Genomic DNA, 15,876 nt, shown 5'->3' with positions numbered 1-15,876 from the left:
CCAACTGGAGACCATGAACGACACGGACCCCAAGAGTATCATCAACCGCATCTGCACCCTGATGACCAACACCTGGCTGCAGGGGGTGGTGTTCGGGGACGACACGGACCAGGAGGCCATCGCCCAGATCCTGGACTTCATCTCTGCCCAGACACACATCCCCATCCTGGGCATCCGAGGAGGCTCCTCCATGGTCATGGCTGCCAAGGTATGGACACTAACTTTAATGTACATCTCTTTCCGCTGTAGTACACACAACCTCAGACACCTATCTATTGAATAGTGTGATGCAGTTCATACAATAGCCTCAGCTGGTTGGATACACATGTATACAGTATATTGACAAAAAATGCACTGTTGGTTAAGGGCTTGTAAGTAAGCATTTCACTTTAAGGTCTACACCTGTTGTATTTGGAGCACATGACAAATAAACTTTGATTTGATGACACCACTACTAGTACAATGCAGTACAGTAGGTAGAAGTAACTCTGTGAAGCTCGTTAAATGCTCAGGGTCCTGACACTAGTTGTTATGGTTCTCTATACATTGGGTACATGCATGTATTCTCTATCCAAGTGCTGGTGTTGAGCCCTGGTTGTTAGTCACACCAACCACTTGACTGAAAAGCTAGCTCCTGGTCCAGGGGTGATAGTTGACTTTTGTATATCTTAAACAAGGTTACTCATCACCTTGTTGACTTTTGTATATCTTAAACAAGGTTACTCATCACCTTGTTGACTTTTGTATATCTCAAACAAGGTTACTCATCACCTAGCAACAGGCATACTGTACTATATCTATGCATGTTCCTGTATGAGGGAAGACCAACCTCCTGAAGCGCATTAAGGCACAGCTGGGCAAGACCACAGACATAGAAGGAAATATAATATTTTTATTGAATGGCTGCTATACAGACGCAGAAAAGAATACAACTAGGCGGCCAATACGTTGCAAAACCTTTAGAGAGACGATTTACAAGTGATAAACACATGTAGGTAGGAGCATATCAGCCTACACATTACAATACATCAGGACGCATAACTGCAACGTTTCAACTCAATAAGTCTTCCTCAAGCAGCATTGTTAAGCTATACAGCCGATCAAGGCAGTGTTACTTTCAATATTCAATTGACAAGAGGTACAGTAGATCCATTAAAATCACGCAGAGCAGGGAAACATGACCGTTTTAGCCACTCTATTCTGAGCGGCACTGGGTCCGACTGTGAACGCTACAGCATCTTATTCCGGCCCGTCTCTCAATGATTGATTCAGCTGTTAATTGGCTTCCTACAGCATATGAATCTGACGTCACATCCATGGCTGCTTCTCACATGGAACTATTCCCTATATAGTGCCCTATGGGCCCTGGTCAGAGGTAGTGGACTACATAGGGAATAGGGTGACAGCGAGGCTACTCAACCCTGAAAAGACTCGCTGTTTGAGACAATGAGACGTTTGGCAAGTTAAATAAGAGCTTTGTCAGATTTGACTTAAAGGAAAACTCCAGCCAAAAACTATATTTTGGCATTTGTTTTATTAGTCCATTGTTGATTTAGTCCCAAAATGTTTTGCATGACAGCAGTCAAGTTTTCAAGATATATAACTTTAAAAATACATAAATACAGCTAGTAGGATGCATTTTTGTCATGTGTGCTACCTCTCCGGCCTCTAGGTCACCAGGCTGCTCATTATGGCGCACACCTGTCACCATCGTTACAAGCACTTGCGTGTCATTAGACTCACCTGGACTCCATCACCTCCTTGATTACCTGCCCTATATATGTCACTCCCTTTGGTTCCTTCCCCAGGCGTTATTGTTTCTGTTCCTGTGGCGTGTCTGTGCATTGTTCGTGTTTCTTATTTTGTATTATGTTGTGTTTATTTGTTAAAAGTTATTTGGGATAGGTGGGACATTAGCGTGGATGTTGGCCCACCTGGCCAACATCCAGTGAAATTGCAGAGCTCAAAATTCTAATTAAATTACTATAAATATTAAACTTTCAAGAAATCACAAGTGCAATACAACAAAATATAGCTTAACTTGTTGTTAATCCAGCCAAGGTGTCAGATTTCAAAAAGGCTTTACGGCGAAAGCAAACCATGCGATTATCTGAGGACAGTGTCCAGCACACAAATGCATAACAAATCATTTTCAACCAGGGAGTTGCGACACGAAAGTCAGAAATAGCGATATAATATATACCTTACCTTTGAAGATCTTCTTCTGTTGGCACTCCAAAATGTCCCAGTTACATTACAAATGGTCCTTTTGTTCAATAAAGTCATTTTTTTCTATCCATAAAAACTCAGTTTAACTGGGGCGCTTCAGTCAATAATCCACTCGGTTTCCCTCTTTCAAAATGCATACAAAATGAATCCCAAACGTTACCAATAAACTTATCCAAACAAGTCAATCAACGTTTATAATCAGTCCTTAGGTACCCTAATACGCAAATAATCAATAATATTTAAGACGGAGAATCGTTATTGTCTTTACCGGAGATAAACAAAAAGAACGCGCTGTCTCGGCCATGCGCTTGGAAACAACAGCCAAAATGGGAGCCACTTAGAAAAACTACAACTTCTCCCTAATTTTTCCAAAAACCAGCCTAAAACTCTTTCTAAAGGCTGTTGACATCTAGTGGAAGCCCTAGGAACTGCAATCGGGGACGATTTCACCCTATTATAAAAGTGCCAGGCATTGAAATCAGTGGTATGCTGAATGTTTTTTGTTGTTGATGGTTTGTCCTCGGGGTTTCGCCTGCCATGTCAGTTCTGTTATACTCACAGACATTATTTCAACGGTTATAGAAACTTTAGAGTGTTTTCTATCCAAATCTACCAATTATATGCATATCCTAGCTTCTGGGCCTGAGTAGCAGGCAATTTACTTTGGGCACGCTTTTCATCCTGACGTCAAAATACCACCCCCTATCCCAAAGAAGTTTTAAAACACTCACTCCCTGAACTTGCTTCCCAACTCTCAGCACACATTGTTACAGAATGACGCCTCACCAAAGAGAAGCATCAGGGGGTGATTTAAATTATTTTGTGGAGGTGATGTCTGGTCCGGGTGTCCGAACCGGAGCTACCTGGGAGGCCTCAGCCAGTTTGTCTGGTTCCCCTGCCTCAACTGGCTCAACGGGTTTCCATACCTCAACGGGATCATTAGGCTCCCATGCATCAGCTGGCTCGATAGGCTCTCATGCCTCAGCGGGTGAACAGGTTCCTGTTCCTCGACCGAGGCAACCGGGGAGGTCTCAGCCGGCTCATCAGGCTCTCACGCCTCAGCCGGTTAGTCCGGTTTGTACGCTTCAGCAGAAGCGAGCGGTCCGCTCCGGATCCCCGGGATCGTCCCTTTGGTTAACGTCCTGCGTCTGGAGCCGAACGCGCCGGGGAGGGGGTACCGTCATGTATGCTCTATCTCTGGTGCTCTTGGTCGCCATGCTGAGACTGACAGGTTTTCCGCACCTCAGCAGAGTTGACCGGTCCGCTCCTGATCCCCGGGATTGTCAATTTGGTCAGTGTCCTGCGGCTGGAGCCGCAAGTCGGGCAGGGGGTAATGTCACATGTGCTCCCTCTCCGGCCTCTAGGTCACCAGCCTGCTCGTTATGGTGCACACTTGTCACCATCGTTACGCGCACCTGCGCATCATCAGACTCACCTGGACTCCATCACCTCCTTGCTTACCTGCCCTATATGTCACTCCCTTTGGTTCCTTCCCCAGGTGTCATTGTTTCTCTTTCTGTTTCATGTCTGTGCGTTGTTCGTGTTTTTATTATGTTGTGTTTATTTATTAAAACACTTACTCCCTGAACTTGCTTTGCGACGCATCGTTACACAGCACACATCGTTACAATGTTGAATCATATGATGCTGCGTTTTGCATCATATGAAGCTAAATGCATCATGCCAACTGTAATTATGTATTTTGATGATGTGATGAAATCTAGTAGGCCCTGACTTTGGGCCGGTTGCGGCCTACTTTTGAATTGTAATGTACCCAGTAATAACAGACCAATGAACCATATAAATACTTTAGTGAATGTGATGTATCTATACAGGCTTAGAAATGATTGATGAGATTAGGCCATTGAACATAATGGAAAGTCTTGTAGAAGTCTCTGAGTGTTAGGGGGTGATTTGTCTTTCTTTGAGGATGTTTTGACTTGCTTTTGGAGAGTCTGCATCAGTTCTCATCTACTTCGTTTACTTCAGCTTCAAAATGGAGGCACCAAGGCAGTGGCTTTTCTGTCTGGGTTGTGTGAGTTAGTTGGACAGTGTCAGGACCGTCCACGATAATCCAAATAGGTCAGATCAGGTTTTCAATGAATAACTTCAGTTAGACTGTCACGATTGTCGTAAGGAGTGGACCAAAATGCAACGGGAAAATGTATACTCATCTTCTTTTTAAATTTGAAGAAGGAAAAACAAAATAAACACGTATACAAAAACAAACAACTCCAAACAGTCCCGTCAGGTGCAACAAACACTAAACCAGGAATAACTACCCACACACCCCCATAGAACAAACACCCCTATAAATAGGACCTTCAATCAGAGGCAATGAGAAGCAGCTGCCTCCAATTGAAGGTCAACCCAATAAACACCACATAGAAATAGACCAACTAGAAATAACATAGAAATACACTAAGATAGAACATAACCCCCAAAACCCCGAAACACCCTAAACAAACACCCCCTGTCACGCCCTGACCAAACTACAATAACAAACAGCCCCTTTACTGGTCAGGACATGACAGTACCCCCCCAAAGGTGCAGACCCCGGATGCACCTTAAACAACAACAAAAAAACACAAAAATAAACCCAACACAAAAATAATCCCCTAACTAAAGGGAGGGAAGGGAGGGTGGCCACCGTCACCGACGGTTCTTGTGCTACACCCCCCCCATCCTCCTACTACGGAGGTGGCTCAGGCTCCGGCCTTACTTCCCAACCTAACCTGTCCACCCCGCTAACTGCTTATTATTATTTACCCCTCCCGAAGTCCCTGGACTAAGGCGCATCGCTGAAGACCTCGGGCCGAGGCGCGTCGCTGGAGACCTCGGGCTGATGCACATCGCTGGAGACCTCGGGCTGATGCGTGTCGCTGGAGACCTCGGGCTGATGCGCGTCGCTGGAGACCTCGGACTGGAGGGCGACTCTAGGAGCTCCGGACTGGAGGGCGACTCTGGGAGCTCCGGACTGGAGGGCGACTCTGGGAGCTCCGGACTGGAGGGCGACTCTGGGAGCTCCGGACTGGAGGGCGACACTGGGAGCTCCGGACTGTGGGCCGTCTCTGCTGGCTCCGGACTGTGGGCCGTCTCTGCTGGCTCCGGACTGTGGGCCGTCTCTGCTGGCTCCGGACTGTGGGCCGTCTCTGCTGGCTCCGGACTGTGGACCGTCTCTGCTGGCTCCGGACTGTGGGCCGTCTCTGCTGGCTCCGGACTGTGGGCCGTCTCTGCTGGCTCCGGACTGTGGGCCGTCTCTTCTGGCTCCGGACTGTGGGCCGTCTCTGCTGGCTCCGAACTGTGGGCCATCTCTAGACAGGGCACTGTCGCCGGAAGCTCTGGACGGGCACTGTCGCCGGAAGCTCTGGACGGGGAACTGTCACTGGAAGCTCTGGACGGGGAACTGTCACCGGAAGCTCTGAATGGGGACTGCGCACTGACGGCCTGATGCGTGGGGCTGGCTTTGGAGGCGCCAGACTAGGGACACGCACCACAGGGCTAGTGCGAGGAACAGGAGCAGGACGAACTGGACTGGGCTGACGCACTGGAGGCCTGGTGCGTCGGGCTGGTCCTGGAGGTACCAGACTGGAGACACGCACCCCAAGGCTAGTGCGAGGAGCGGGAACAGGACGTTCTGGACTGGGCTGACGCACTAGAGGCCTGGTGCGTGGTGCTGGCTTTGGAGGCGCCAGACTGGAAACACGCATCTCAAGGCTAGTGCGAGGAGCGAGAACTGGATACACTGGGTCATGAGTAAGCACCGACGGTCTGGAGCGCACCGCCTGTACAACCCGTCCTGGCTGGATGGTAACAGTAGCCCTGCACGAGCGGAGTGCTGGCACAGGGCGAACTGGGCTGTGCAGAGGCCTGATGGCTCCCGTGCGTAGAGCAGGCGTAGGGTAGCCTGGGCCTAGGAGGCGCACTGGTGGCCAGATATGCTGTGCAGGCATACTCCTACCCGGCTGGATGCCCACTCTAGCACGGCACTTGCGAGGGGCTGGGATCACTCGCACCGGACTGTTCGTGCGCATGGGCGAGATTGTGCGCACTTCCGCATACACCGGTGCTCTATCACGGCTCAGGCTAAGACCCAGATGCAGACACAGGAGGTGGAGAGTACGAGTCTCAGAGTTTATTATAGTACATTGCGCAGGCACAATGGAAGTCAAGGCAGGCAAAGAGTCAGAATCCAAATCAGAAACAGAACTGGGAAGTCTAGGAAAAACAAAACTAGAGCACAGGAAACACTGGTAGGACTTGGTGGGACAAGACGAACTGGCAACAGGTATAAATACAGGTATAAATACACAGGGGATAATGGGGGGAAATAGGAGACACCTGGTGGGGGGTGGAGACAAGCACAAAGACACGTGAAACAGATCAGAATGTGACACTGTCCCTCTCTCTCTCCCTCTCCATCTCTTCTTTAACAATCATAAATGTTGTTGACATTCCGCTAGGGATCTGTTTTCAGCGTATTACGTCTCCAGTCAATAACCGGTGCAAAGTGTTTATTCTGTGTTCCCATTTAATTAGCTAGAAAATAAATAATTAAACCAATTTGTGTAGTATTGAATCATAAGTCAGGCCCAGGTTTTTGCAGTTGCGAGGTTACAACTGTTCAGAATGTTGATATAATACAAGGTTATGATTAATAAGTTGACTGTTTATAGATGTGATCGGTAAAGACCTTTTAGAGTTTAATAACCTCTTACATCTAGACGTTCCGCTAGCGGAACACCTGCTCCAATATCCAATGATAGGCGTGGCGCGAATTACAAATTCCTCAAAAATACAAAAACTTCAATTTTTCAAACATATGACTATTTCACAGCATTTAAAAGACAGGACTCTCCTTTATCTAACCACACTGTCCGATTTCAAAAAGGCTTTACAGCGATAGCAAAACATTAGATTATGTCAGCAGAGTACCAAGCCAGAAATAATCATCCACCCATTTTTCAAGCTAGCATATAATGTCACAAAAACCCTGAAGACAGCTAAATGCAGCACTAACCTTTGATGATCTTCATCAGATGACACACCTAGGACATTATGTTATACAATACATGCATGTTTTGTTCAATCAAGTTCATATTTATATCAAAAAACAGCTTTTCACATTAGCATGTGACGTTCAGAACTAGCATACCCCCCGCAAACTTCCGGGGAATTTGCTAACAATTTACTAAATTACTCACGATAAACGTTCACAAAAAGCATAACAATTATTTTAAGAATTATAGATACAGAACTCCTCTATGCACTCGATATGTCCGATTTTAAAATAGCTTTTTGGTGAAAGCACATTTTGCAATATTCTAAGTACATAGCCCAGGCATCACGGGCTAGCTATTTAGACACCCGGCAAGTTTAGCACTCACCAATATCAGATTTACTATTATAAAAGTTTGATTACCTTTTGTTGTCTTCGTCAGAATGCACACCCAGGACTGCTACTTCAATAACAAATGTTTGTTTGGTCCAAAATAATCCATCGTTATATCCGAATAGCGGCGTTTTGTTTGTGCGTCCCAGACACTATCCGAATGGTAAAGAAGGGTCGCGCGCATTGCGCAATTCGTGACAAAAAAAATCTAAATATTCCATTACTGTACTTCGAAGCATGTCAACCGCTGTTTAAAATCCATTTTTATGCCATTTTTCTCGTAAAAAAGCGATAATATTCCGACCGGGAATGTCCATTTAGCTAAACAGAGGAAAGAAAACAAAGCTTTCGGTCGACGCGGGCACGAGCCTGAGTCTCACAGTACTGTAACCAGCCACTACCCAAACGCGCTACTTTGTTTCAGCCAGAGCCTGCAAAGCCACGATTCAGCTTTTTACCGCCTTCTGAGAACCTATGGCAGCCGTAGGAAGTGTCACGGGACAGCTAAGATCCTCACTCTTCAATAAACAGAGACAAGAAGAACGACACCTTGTCAGAAAGGCCACTTCCTGCATGAAATCTTCTCAGGTTTTTGCCTGCCATAGGAGTTCTGTTATACTCACAGACACCATTCAAACAGTTTTAGAAACTTTAGGGTGTTTTCTATCCAAAGCCAATAATTATATGCATATTCTAGTTACTGGGCAGGAGTAGTAACCAGATTAAATCGGGTACGTTTTTTATCCAGCCGTGAAAATACTGCCCCCTAGCCATAACAGGTTAATTCGGGAGATGGTAACTCTTTAAAGAACTGCTCTCGTGGTGCCCCAGATCCTAATGAGTTAATTGTTACATGATGAATTTAGTCAGGTAACAATTAAAAATAGTTGGTTAAATAGATAAACAACAGTCTTCAGATTAATGTTAAAGTCAAGTCACGATGTAATGACTCTCGTTGGTGGTAGGAAAAGTAGACCAAAGCGCAGCGTGGAAAGTGTTCATGATTCCTTTATTCACAAAACACTTAAACAAAATACCAAAAGGCGAAAACGAAAGCGCACAGTTCTGTCAGGCACGGACACTAAACAGAAAACAAGATCCCACAAAAACCCAAAAGGAAAATGACAACTTATATATGATCCCCAATCAGAGACAACGATAGACAGCTGCCTCTGATTGGGAACCACACTCGGCCAAAAACAAAGAAATAAAAAACATAGACTTTCCCACCCGAGTCACCCCCTGACCTAACCAAACATAGAGAATAATAAGGATCTCTAAGGTCTGGGCGTGACACACGACAACAGCAAAAAGCCTCCTTTTAGTTAAAAGAGAAGAAATTAGAAAGTTGGAGACAGTTTTGAAGACTTCAAACATCCTTAGAAGATATCACTGTCTTCTATGTACCTGTTTAGTACTGTGACCAAAATCAGAGGGAGACTAAAATACATCTGTGTCTCTGTGAACCCCCTGAACTCGGTTTAATGGATCACATGAAAACAACTCAAATCAAACAGGATTGAATTCAAACAGCCACTGACTGTGAGATGGTCTTTTACAAAGGTCTGAGGCTGTTAGCAAAGGTCAACTTGGGGTTTGCAAACAGACATTAATCTGAGAAACAAGCCTCTCAGAGGAAAGTGAGAGAGACAGAGAGAGAGAGAGAGAGAAAAAGGTAATTCACTGAAAATGGTTCTCTGAAAAAGAAAGGCAAGACCACAGCAATAGGCACACTACAAAAATAACCACAGAAAAGATTGTAAATAGAGGCCGAGAGGAATAGAGAGTTGGAGAGAGAGAGAGAGAGAGAGAGAGAGAGAGAGAGAGAGAGAGAGAGAGAGAGAGAGAGAGAGAATGTGTAACACACAGAGAGATAGGTTTATGAAATTATCCAGAATATGTGTGTGGGTGTGAGGGAGGAAGAGGATTCTACTCAACATATAATTACCCTATTTAAAAACTGACAGATAGACAGAGGGTACCAACACAGACTGACAGGAACTGACAGGGACTGACAGGGACGATGAGACACATGCCCAGGACAACAATACAAGTCAGGAGGGGAAAAACACATGTTAAAGGCCTATTAGAGAGAGGGAAAGACAGGTAGAGAGAGAGAGAGAGAGAGATGTGAAGAGATGAAAACTGAAGACATATTGGAATGTTTTCTCTCCTTTCTTAGTAATTACTACTCACTTGCTTCCCTTTTCCTTTTTTCCTTCCCTCTCCCTGATGCTCTCTCTCTCTCCGTTTTACGCGCGCGCGAGAGAGAGAGAGCATCAGGGAGAGGGAAGGAAAAAAGGTATTTTGTTTAAGTGTTTTGTGAATAAAGGAATCATGAACACTTTCCACGCTGCGCTTTGGTCTACACACACACACACACACACACACAGAACACGGAACTGAAGGCTGAATGCGGCTGATACGGTTGGCATGGAAACCCCATGCTTATACATTTCTATATATATATATATATATAAGGACAGCTACAGAGGAAGGTAGGCATGTTTCTTTTCTGAGCCTTTGAAAAAAAGGAAGGGATAGAATAGAAGGATGAAGCCAAAATGCGCTGGTCATGGGGGTAGGTAGTGTGAGGTAGTATACAGGCTAAACCTGGAACAGAGGGATGGGGGGATGGAACTGACTGGAGAGATGGAGTGAGCGATGGCGAAAGAGAGATGGAGGGATGGGGGACTGATGGAGAATAGATGAGAAGTTATTGTGATAGATGTTTTGGAAATAAGGGATTTGGTGCACATTACTGCACCGGATATGTAAATATGAAAAGGAGGAGGCTGGAAAGGGAAAGAAAGATGGAGGAAGCACAGAGAGAGAGTTCTCAGATGGCGAGAGAGATGTGTGTGGGTGAGATGGAACATGAAGCCTATAGAGTCATGTGGGGGAGTTGTATGACCTGTGATTCTGTGTGCATGTGTGCATGTGTGCGTGTGGGCGTGTGTGCTTTTGTCCCTACATGCTGTGTGTGAGTGCAAGCGCAACATGAAAACCTCAGTTCCCTTCAGGTTGTTGGGTCAATCATCTATCAAGGCCCCACCATAACCAGTAATCTATTCTAACTATTCCTTCTTAACCTCCCCTAACCTCTCACTCTGGGTCCCAATAGGTCATATAGACTTCACCATTACCAGTAATCTATTCTAACTCTCCTGTCTAAACCTCCCCTAACCTCTCACTCTGGGTCCCAATAGGTCATATAGACTTCACCATTACCAGTAATCTATTCCAACACCATTCCCAGTAATCTATTCTAACTCTCCTGTCTAAACCTCCCCTAACCTCTCACTCTGGGTCCCAATAGGTCATATAGACTTCACCATTACCAGTAATCTATTCCAACACCATTACCAGTAATCTATTCTAACTCTCCTGTCTAAACCTCCCCTAACCTCTCACTCTGGGTCCCGGTATAGGACAAACAGCTTGATTTTTAAGATGCAAAGTCTATGTCCCAAATGGCACCCTATTCTCATGTAGTGTTTGACCAAGGTCCATAGGGCTCTGGTCAAAGGTAGTGCATCATATAGGGAACAAGCTGCCATTTGTTATGCTGCCAAACAGATTTCCAAATACAGTATTCAGCCACTGAACATTTGATTTCCAGAAAAAATGTCATCCCGATCTCGCGTCATGCATGTCCATTTCAGCGCCAGAAGCACTGTAAACGGAATCCATTGTGTTCGCCTCAAAAAGCCACGGAGCAAATAAGAGGATGTGATTGGTCCGTTATGTGCTTAGAATACCTTACCCGTACCCTGCGCTGTATTTGTCCCTCTTTTCCTACTGAATGGCCTATTAGAGTGGATCAGTGAGCCAGTGACAGGTGCAGGTAGCCCGATTATACACAAAACAATGCACACACACACACGTCGCTCCTATTTCTGCCATTCATGTACACTGCTGCCAACACGCACACATACACAAACAAACACACACACAGTCAGTGTTATTCTTTCATTCATTTACACTGATGCAATGTGTTTCAATTGGACACAATACTGGACCTTATTCTCATTATCATACTCCACTGGCTAATGAGCTTTCTACTGTGTGGAGTTAAGCGGTGTGTGTATTTCTGTGTTGGAGTGTTGGTGTGTATCCGGTGTGTGTGTGTTGGGGTTGAATGATAATGACCTTGCATTGTGTTTTGGGGGATTAGACCGCAGTTTGCTTTCTGTGAAACAAGCTGCCCAGAGAAGTCTGCTCCCTGATATCATTTCTCACTTCTGGTACCCACTTCATACAACATTTATTCTAGCTCTCATGTATTACAGATTTTTAAACACTCAGATTAAAGAAATATAAATATAGTCTGAAGCATAGATTCATCTTATAGAGGGTTTACCAAGACTTCATGAATGCCCTATCAAGCCTTTATAAGTTGTAGTTTGTTTAAAGTGGTACCTTAACCCTATAGATAGCCTAGTAGCCTATATGGTATATATGGCCTATATTTCCCCAAACCTCCTGTCAACCAAATGAATGACTGATTGATTACTGGTATTATGAGCTACAATTGACCAGTAAGGGCTTTAGACTTCCTGTAAGAGTGTGGGGGTTAGTGAGCCTATAGTAGACCCAGTTGTGTTCCAGTTCATTGGATCCTCCACCACCACCAGTTAGCACCACTCGGTCATGGCTCTAAAGAATAGAGATTATGTCAAATTGACTTCAACAATTTTTTGGGGGGGCATTTTAGCTAACCCTAACCATTTCCCAAAATGTAACCTAATTCTCCCAACCTGCTACGTTAATTCTCCTAACCTGCTACGTTAATTCTCCTAACCTGCTATGAAAGTTTTCCTAACCTGATACATAAATTCAGCTCATTTCTAAAATAACCTGTTGTCCCTTCTAGCCAAAACCCACACACTTTTACCAACCGTTTGCTAAGAAGCTTGGGAGATAGCTAATCTGTCGCCGTGACGCCGCAGCCCCTGACTGTGACTGGCCACGGATCCACTTCCATTGTTCTGTTCAATTGTTCTGTTCCATTATTCTCTGTTCCAATCTGTGTTTTTTAGGACCGTGTTTCCCATTATGCTGCTCAGTTCTACATGATGGGATAAGGTACTGCCTCTTCATAATGTCCTGTGTTGCAGTTAGGTGCAATCCCAAAAGATGGAGAGAATTCAAATCAAGCTACCTGCACTAACTGTATGTGAAGCGGCCGCCACCCTTCTCTAGTTGTTTTTTCTCACTCAGCAATGACAACTCGCTCACTCTCTTTCTGAGTCACTACGTTATTCGTCAATTCACTTCCTCATTTCTGTCTCTCTTAGTGTCCCTCTCTCACTTTTCCCAGTGTCGCAATTGTCCTGATTTAAAATATTGTGACTCAACATTTCATTGAAGTAGACAGAGGTATTGAGGGGAAAAGGAAGAGACGTGACAAAGAAGCCCTAATCGAGTGTCCTATTTGATTTATCAGTTTCTCTCAACATGAACACAACCTGAAGAATACACAAGCAACACACTATTCATTCTCCTTCATCCGTCCAAATGAATCATCTTTCACAATGCATTCTCTTGCTGTCATCTTCTGTCCTGTATCGTTCTCTCCATTACAGATGTAGGATCTTCATTTGATCAGGAAATGCTAACTTGTAGTTTTAAAAAGGATTCTAAAGTTTGCAATCTCCGCTTAGAAATGTCTGACTTGTTTTGCCCTAACGAAAATGTATCAATCCCTACAAAAATGTCCATAAATTATAATCCACATAATTATTCACATTTCCTGTTGCTGCAGGATCATTTTCCTGCTGTAGCAAATTGGCTCAAATTAAGATGGTACATCTGTAGGTTTCTCTCCACCCCCCACAGCGTATTAGGATTCTGTATAGGGCCACGGTCTGGCCTTGTCCCAGAGGTGCAGCTTTAATCCATCTCAATATGGAGTGCAGTCAAGGGACCATTAAGATAGTCAGTGGCTGAGAGAGGCCTGAGTGTGTGTGTGTGTGTGTGTGTGTGTGTGTGTGTGTGTGTGTGTGTGTGTGTGTGCGTGCGTGCGTGCGTGCGTGCGTGCGTGCGTGCGTGCGTGCGTGCGTGCGTGTGTGTGGGGGGGGGGGGGGGGGACTGCCTCCCCACCCACCCCACAGTCAGGGCTGAGGTCTCCACTAATACAAGGCCAGAGCCATCCCTCCCTCCTGACTCCAATCATTGTCTACAGTCTCACACTCTTGTTGTTCTCTAATCTGTCCTTCTCTTCAACTCTGTCAGCATTCACATTCCCCTATTTCCTTACGCTTTCGCCACTGTTCGTTGTCTTTTTCTGTTAAACCCCATTCATATTCTCCTGCCTTCTCTCTTGCACCTTTCCTTTTTTCTTTTAAATGTCTAATCATGTCCTTGATGGGGTCAGTGATATTGTGTGTGGACTTTCAACAGTTGACTAAAGGTTTTAGCGTGTCTGCCTGGTATGGGCCATTCTGCTACATTCCCTCAATGCAATAATGACTATCTGGCCTTTCTCTGTTTAGTGAATGCCAGGCGTGATAATTACCATGTGATGCAATTAAATGAGAAACGATGACAGATAATTCAAATCTAACGACATTCTCTGTCTGCTTCTCGTGACAGCAGATCGTTTTTCTCTAACAACGGCCAGCTGTTTTGATTCACAACTTAATTCAAAGCATACAGTGTTTGGGATTAAATGCAAATCAGCTATGTCGCCTTTGATACGTCTGCGTGACAAGTGAGAACGTTTGTCATATTCTCTTCCCTGAAACAGCAAATGATCACGTTAAATGTGCGTCTGTTTTCGTTTTGTCACAGCTGTTATTTATCTAATTTGAATGTACGATTTGTTAATCACAGCTGCCAATTAAACCCCTTAATGCAGTGTTCAATACAGTGTTAATGAGTATACACCCCATAGTTTTAGTCCACAGTGTACAAGAACAGCATTGGCTAGTGTTATTTGGCTGTACCTGCGCCAAAACGACACTATTTTTCATCCTATAGCTTGTTCTCCATCTTCTTTTTAAATACTGAGCCAACATGTTTTCAGCACTTTTATTTCCCTGACTGATCCAAATAAATGTTTTCATGCCCCTCTCTTCTCTCTCTGCAGCAGAGAGCAATATGTTTGGAACATCAAATCGCAATGAAATCGCAGTATTGAATCACAATACAGAGTAATATAGAGTCGTGAGAATCATGAGAATCACAATACATATCGTGATAATATCGTATCGTGATGTCCCCAACAATTCCCAGCCCCTAGTTCTATCCAATGTAGATAAATAGGGTTGTTAGTGTACACTTGATGAATAGTAGTGTCCATAACTGCCTACATCGTAGTGTTAGTGTGCAGCATACAATATCATTGAATTCTATGTAGTGTAGATAAATGGAGGTTAGTCAGTGTATTAGACACTTCCAGCAGCTGAATAGGGTGTGAGCTCACAGAGGGAGGTGTGAGTCCTTACTGCTGGGTGGTGTGGGAGCGAAGGTTAGGATGATTATTACTTTTGGACGGGGCCTGAATTATAAGCAGCAGCAACGGTGTGTGTGTCAATGAACGTGCCACTCATCAGGGTGTCACTGCTCTCCACATACTGTAGACAAAGACCACTGAGCAGGAGATGACAGGCTCTGCTGCTTCTGAAGACACCAACTGTCACAGACAGACACTCTCTCACACACACACACACAAATCCTGCACGTCAGGGGGGTGTTGATGAATGAGAGAAACTCGATCAGACAGGAATATGATTTTCTCATCCCTCCCTCCCTCCCTCCCTCCCTCCCTCCCTCCCTCCCTCCCTCCCTCCCTCCCTCCCTCCCTCCCCTCCCTCCCTCCCTCCCTCCCTCCCTCCCTCCCTCCCTCTAAACAAAGTGAGCCTCTGTGATGAATGTAAATGATTGCCCTCCCCTGCGCTAGTCAATTAGAGCAAACTCAACCTTTCCTCTCTCTCCCTGAGTAAATACCCAGAACTCGCCTCTTCTCTCTTTTCTCCCCGTATTTAATACTATTCCTTCTGCCTCAAACACCGCCTCTACTCAATGTATTAGCTCTCTCTATCTCTCTATATATATCTCTCTGTCTCTCTCTCTTTCTCTATGTCTCTCTCTCTCTCTCTCTCTCTCTCTCTCTCTCTCTCTCTCTCTCTCTCTCTCTCTCTCTCTCTCTCTCTCACACACACACATACACGCACATCCCTCATTCAGCACAGGCTTTGGTATTCCAAATAAATTAATCTTAAAAGACCCTCAGCAAAAGACACACACAC

The 15,876-nt window shown here is 45.0% G+C and overlaps 1 protein-coding gene across 1 annotated transcript in view; it reads left to right on the top strand.

Moving 5' to 3' along the window:
• LOC106594786 (glutamate receptor ionotropic, NMDA 2B) overlaps positions 1-15,876 on the top strand; it is a 112,152-nt gene that overhangs the window by 17,532 nt on the left and 78,744 nt on the right. Inside the window, exon 2 of the mRNA XM_045707501.2 lies at positions 1-208. This exon is cut by the window's left edge and continues 509 nt beyond it. Within this exon, the coding sequence (XP_045563457.2) occupies positions 1-208 (208 nt within the window). The remainder of the gene's footprint in view (positions 209-15,876) is intronic.

This window comes from Salmo salar, chromosome 02 (genome assembly GCF_965601325.2).
Source record: "Salmo salar chromosome 02, fSalSal1, whole genome shotgun sequence".
Lineage (NCBI taxonomy): Eukaryota > Metazoa > Chordata > Actinopteri > Salmoniformes > Salmonidae > Salmo > Salmo salar.
The sequence above is the reverse complement of the archived record's forward strand: the minus strand, read 5'-3'. Positions and strand labels throughout refer to the sequence as shown.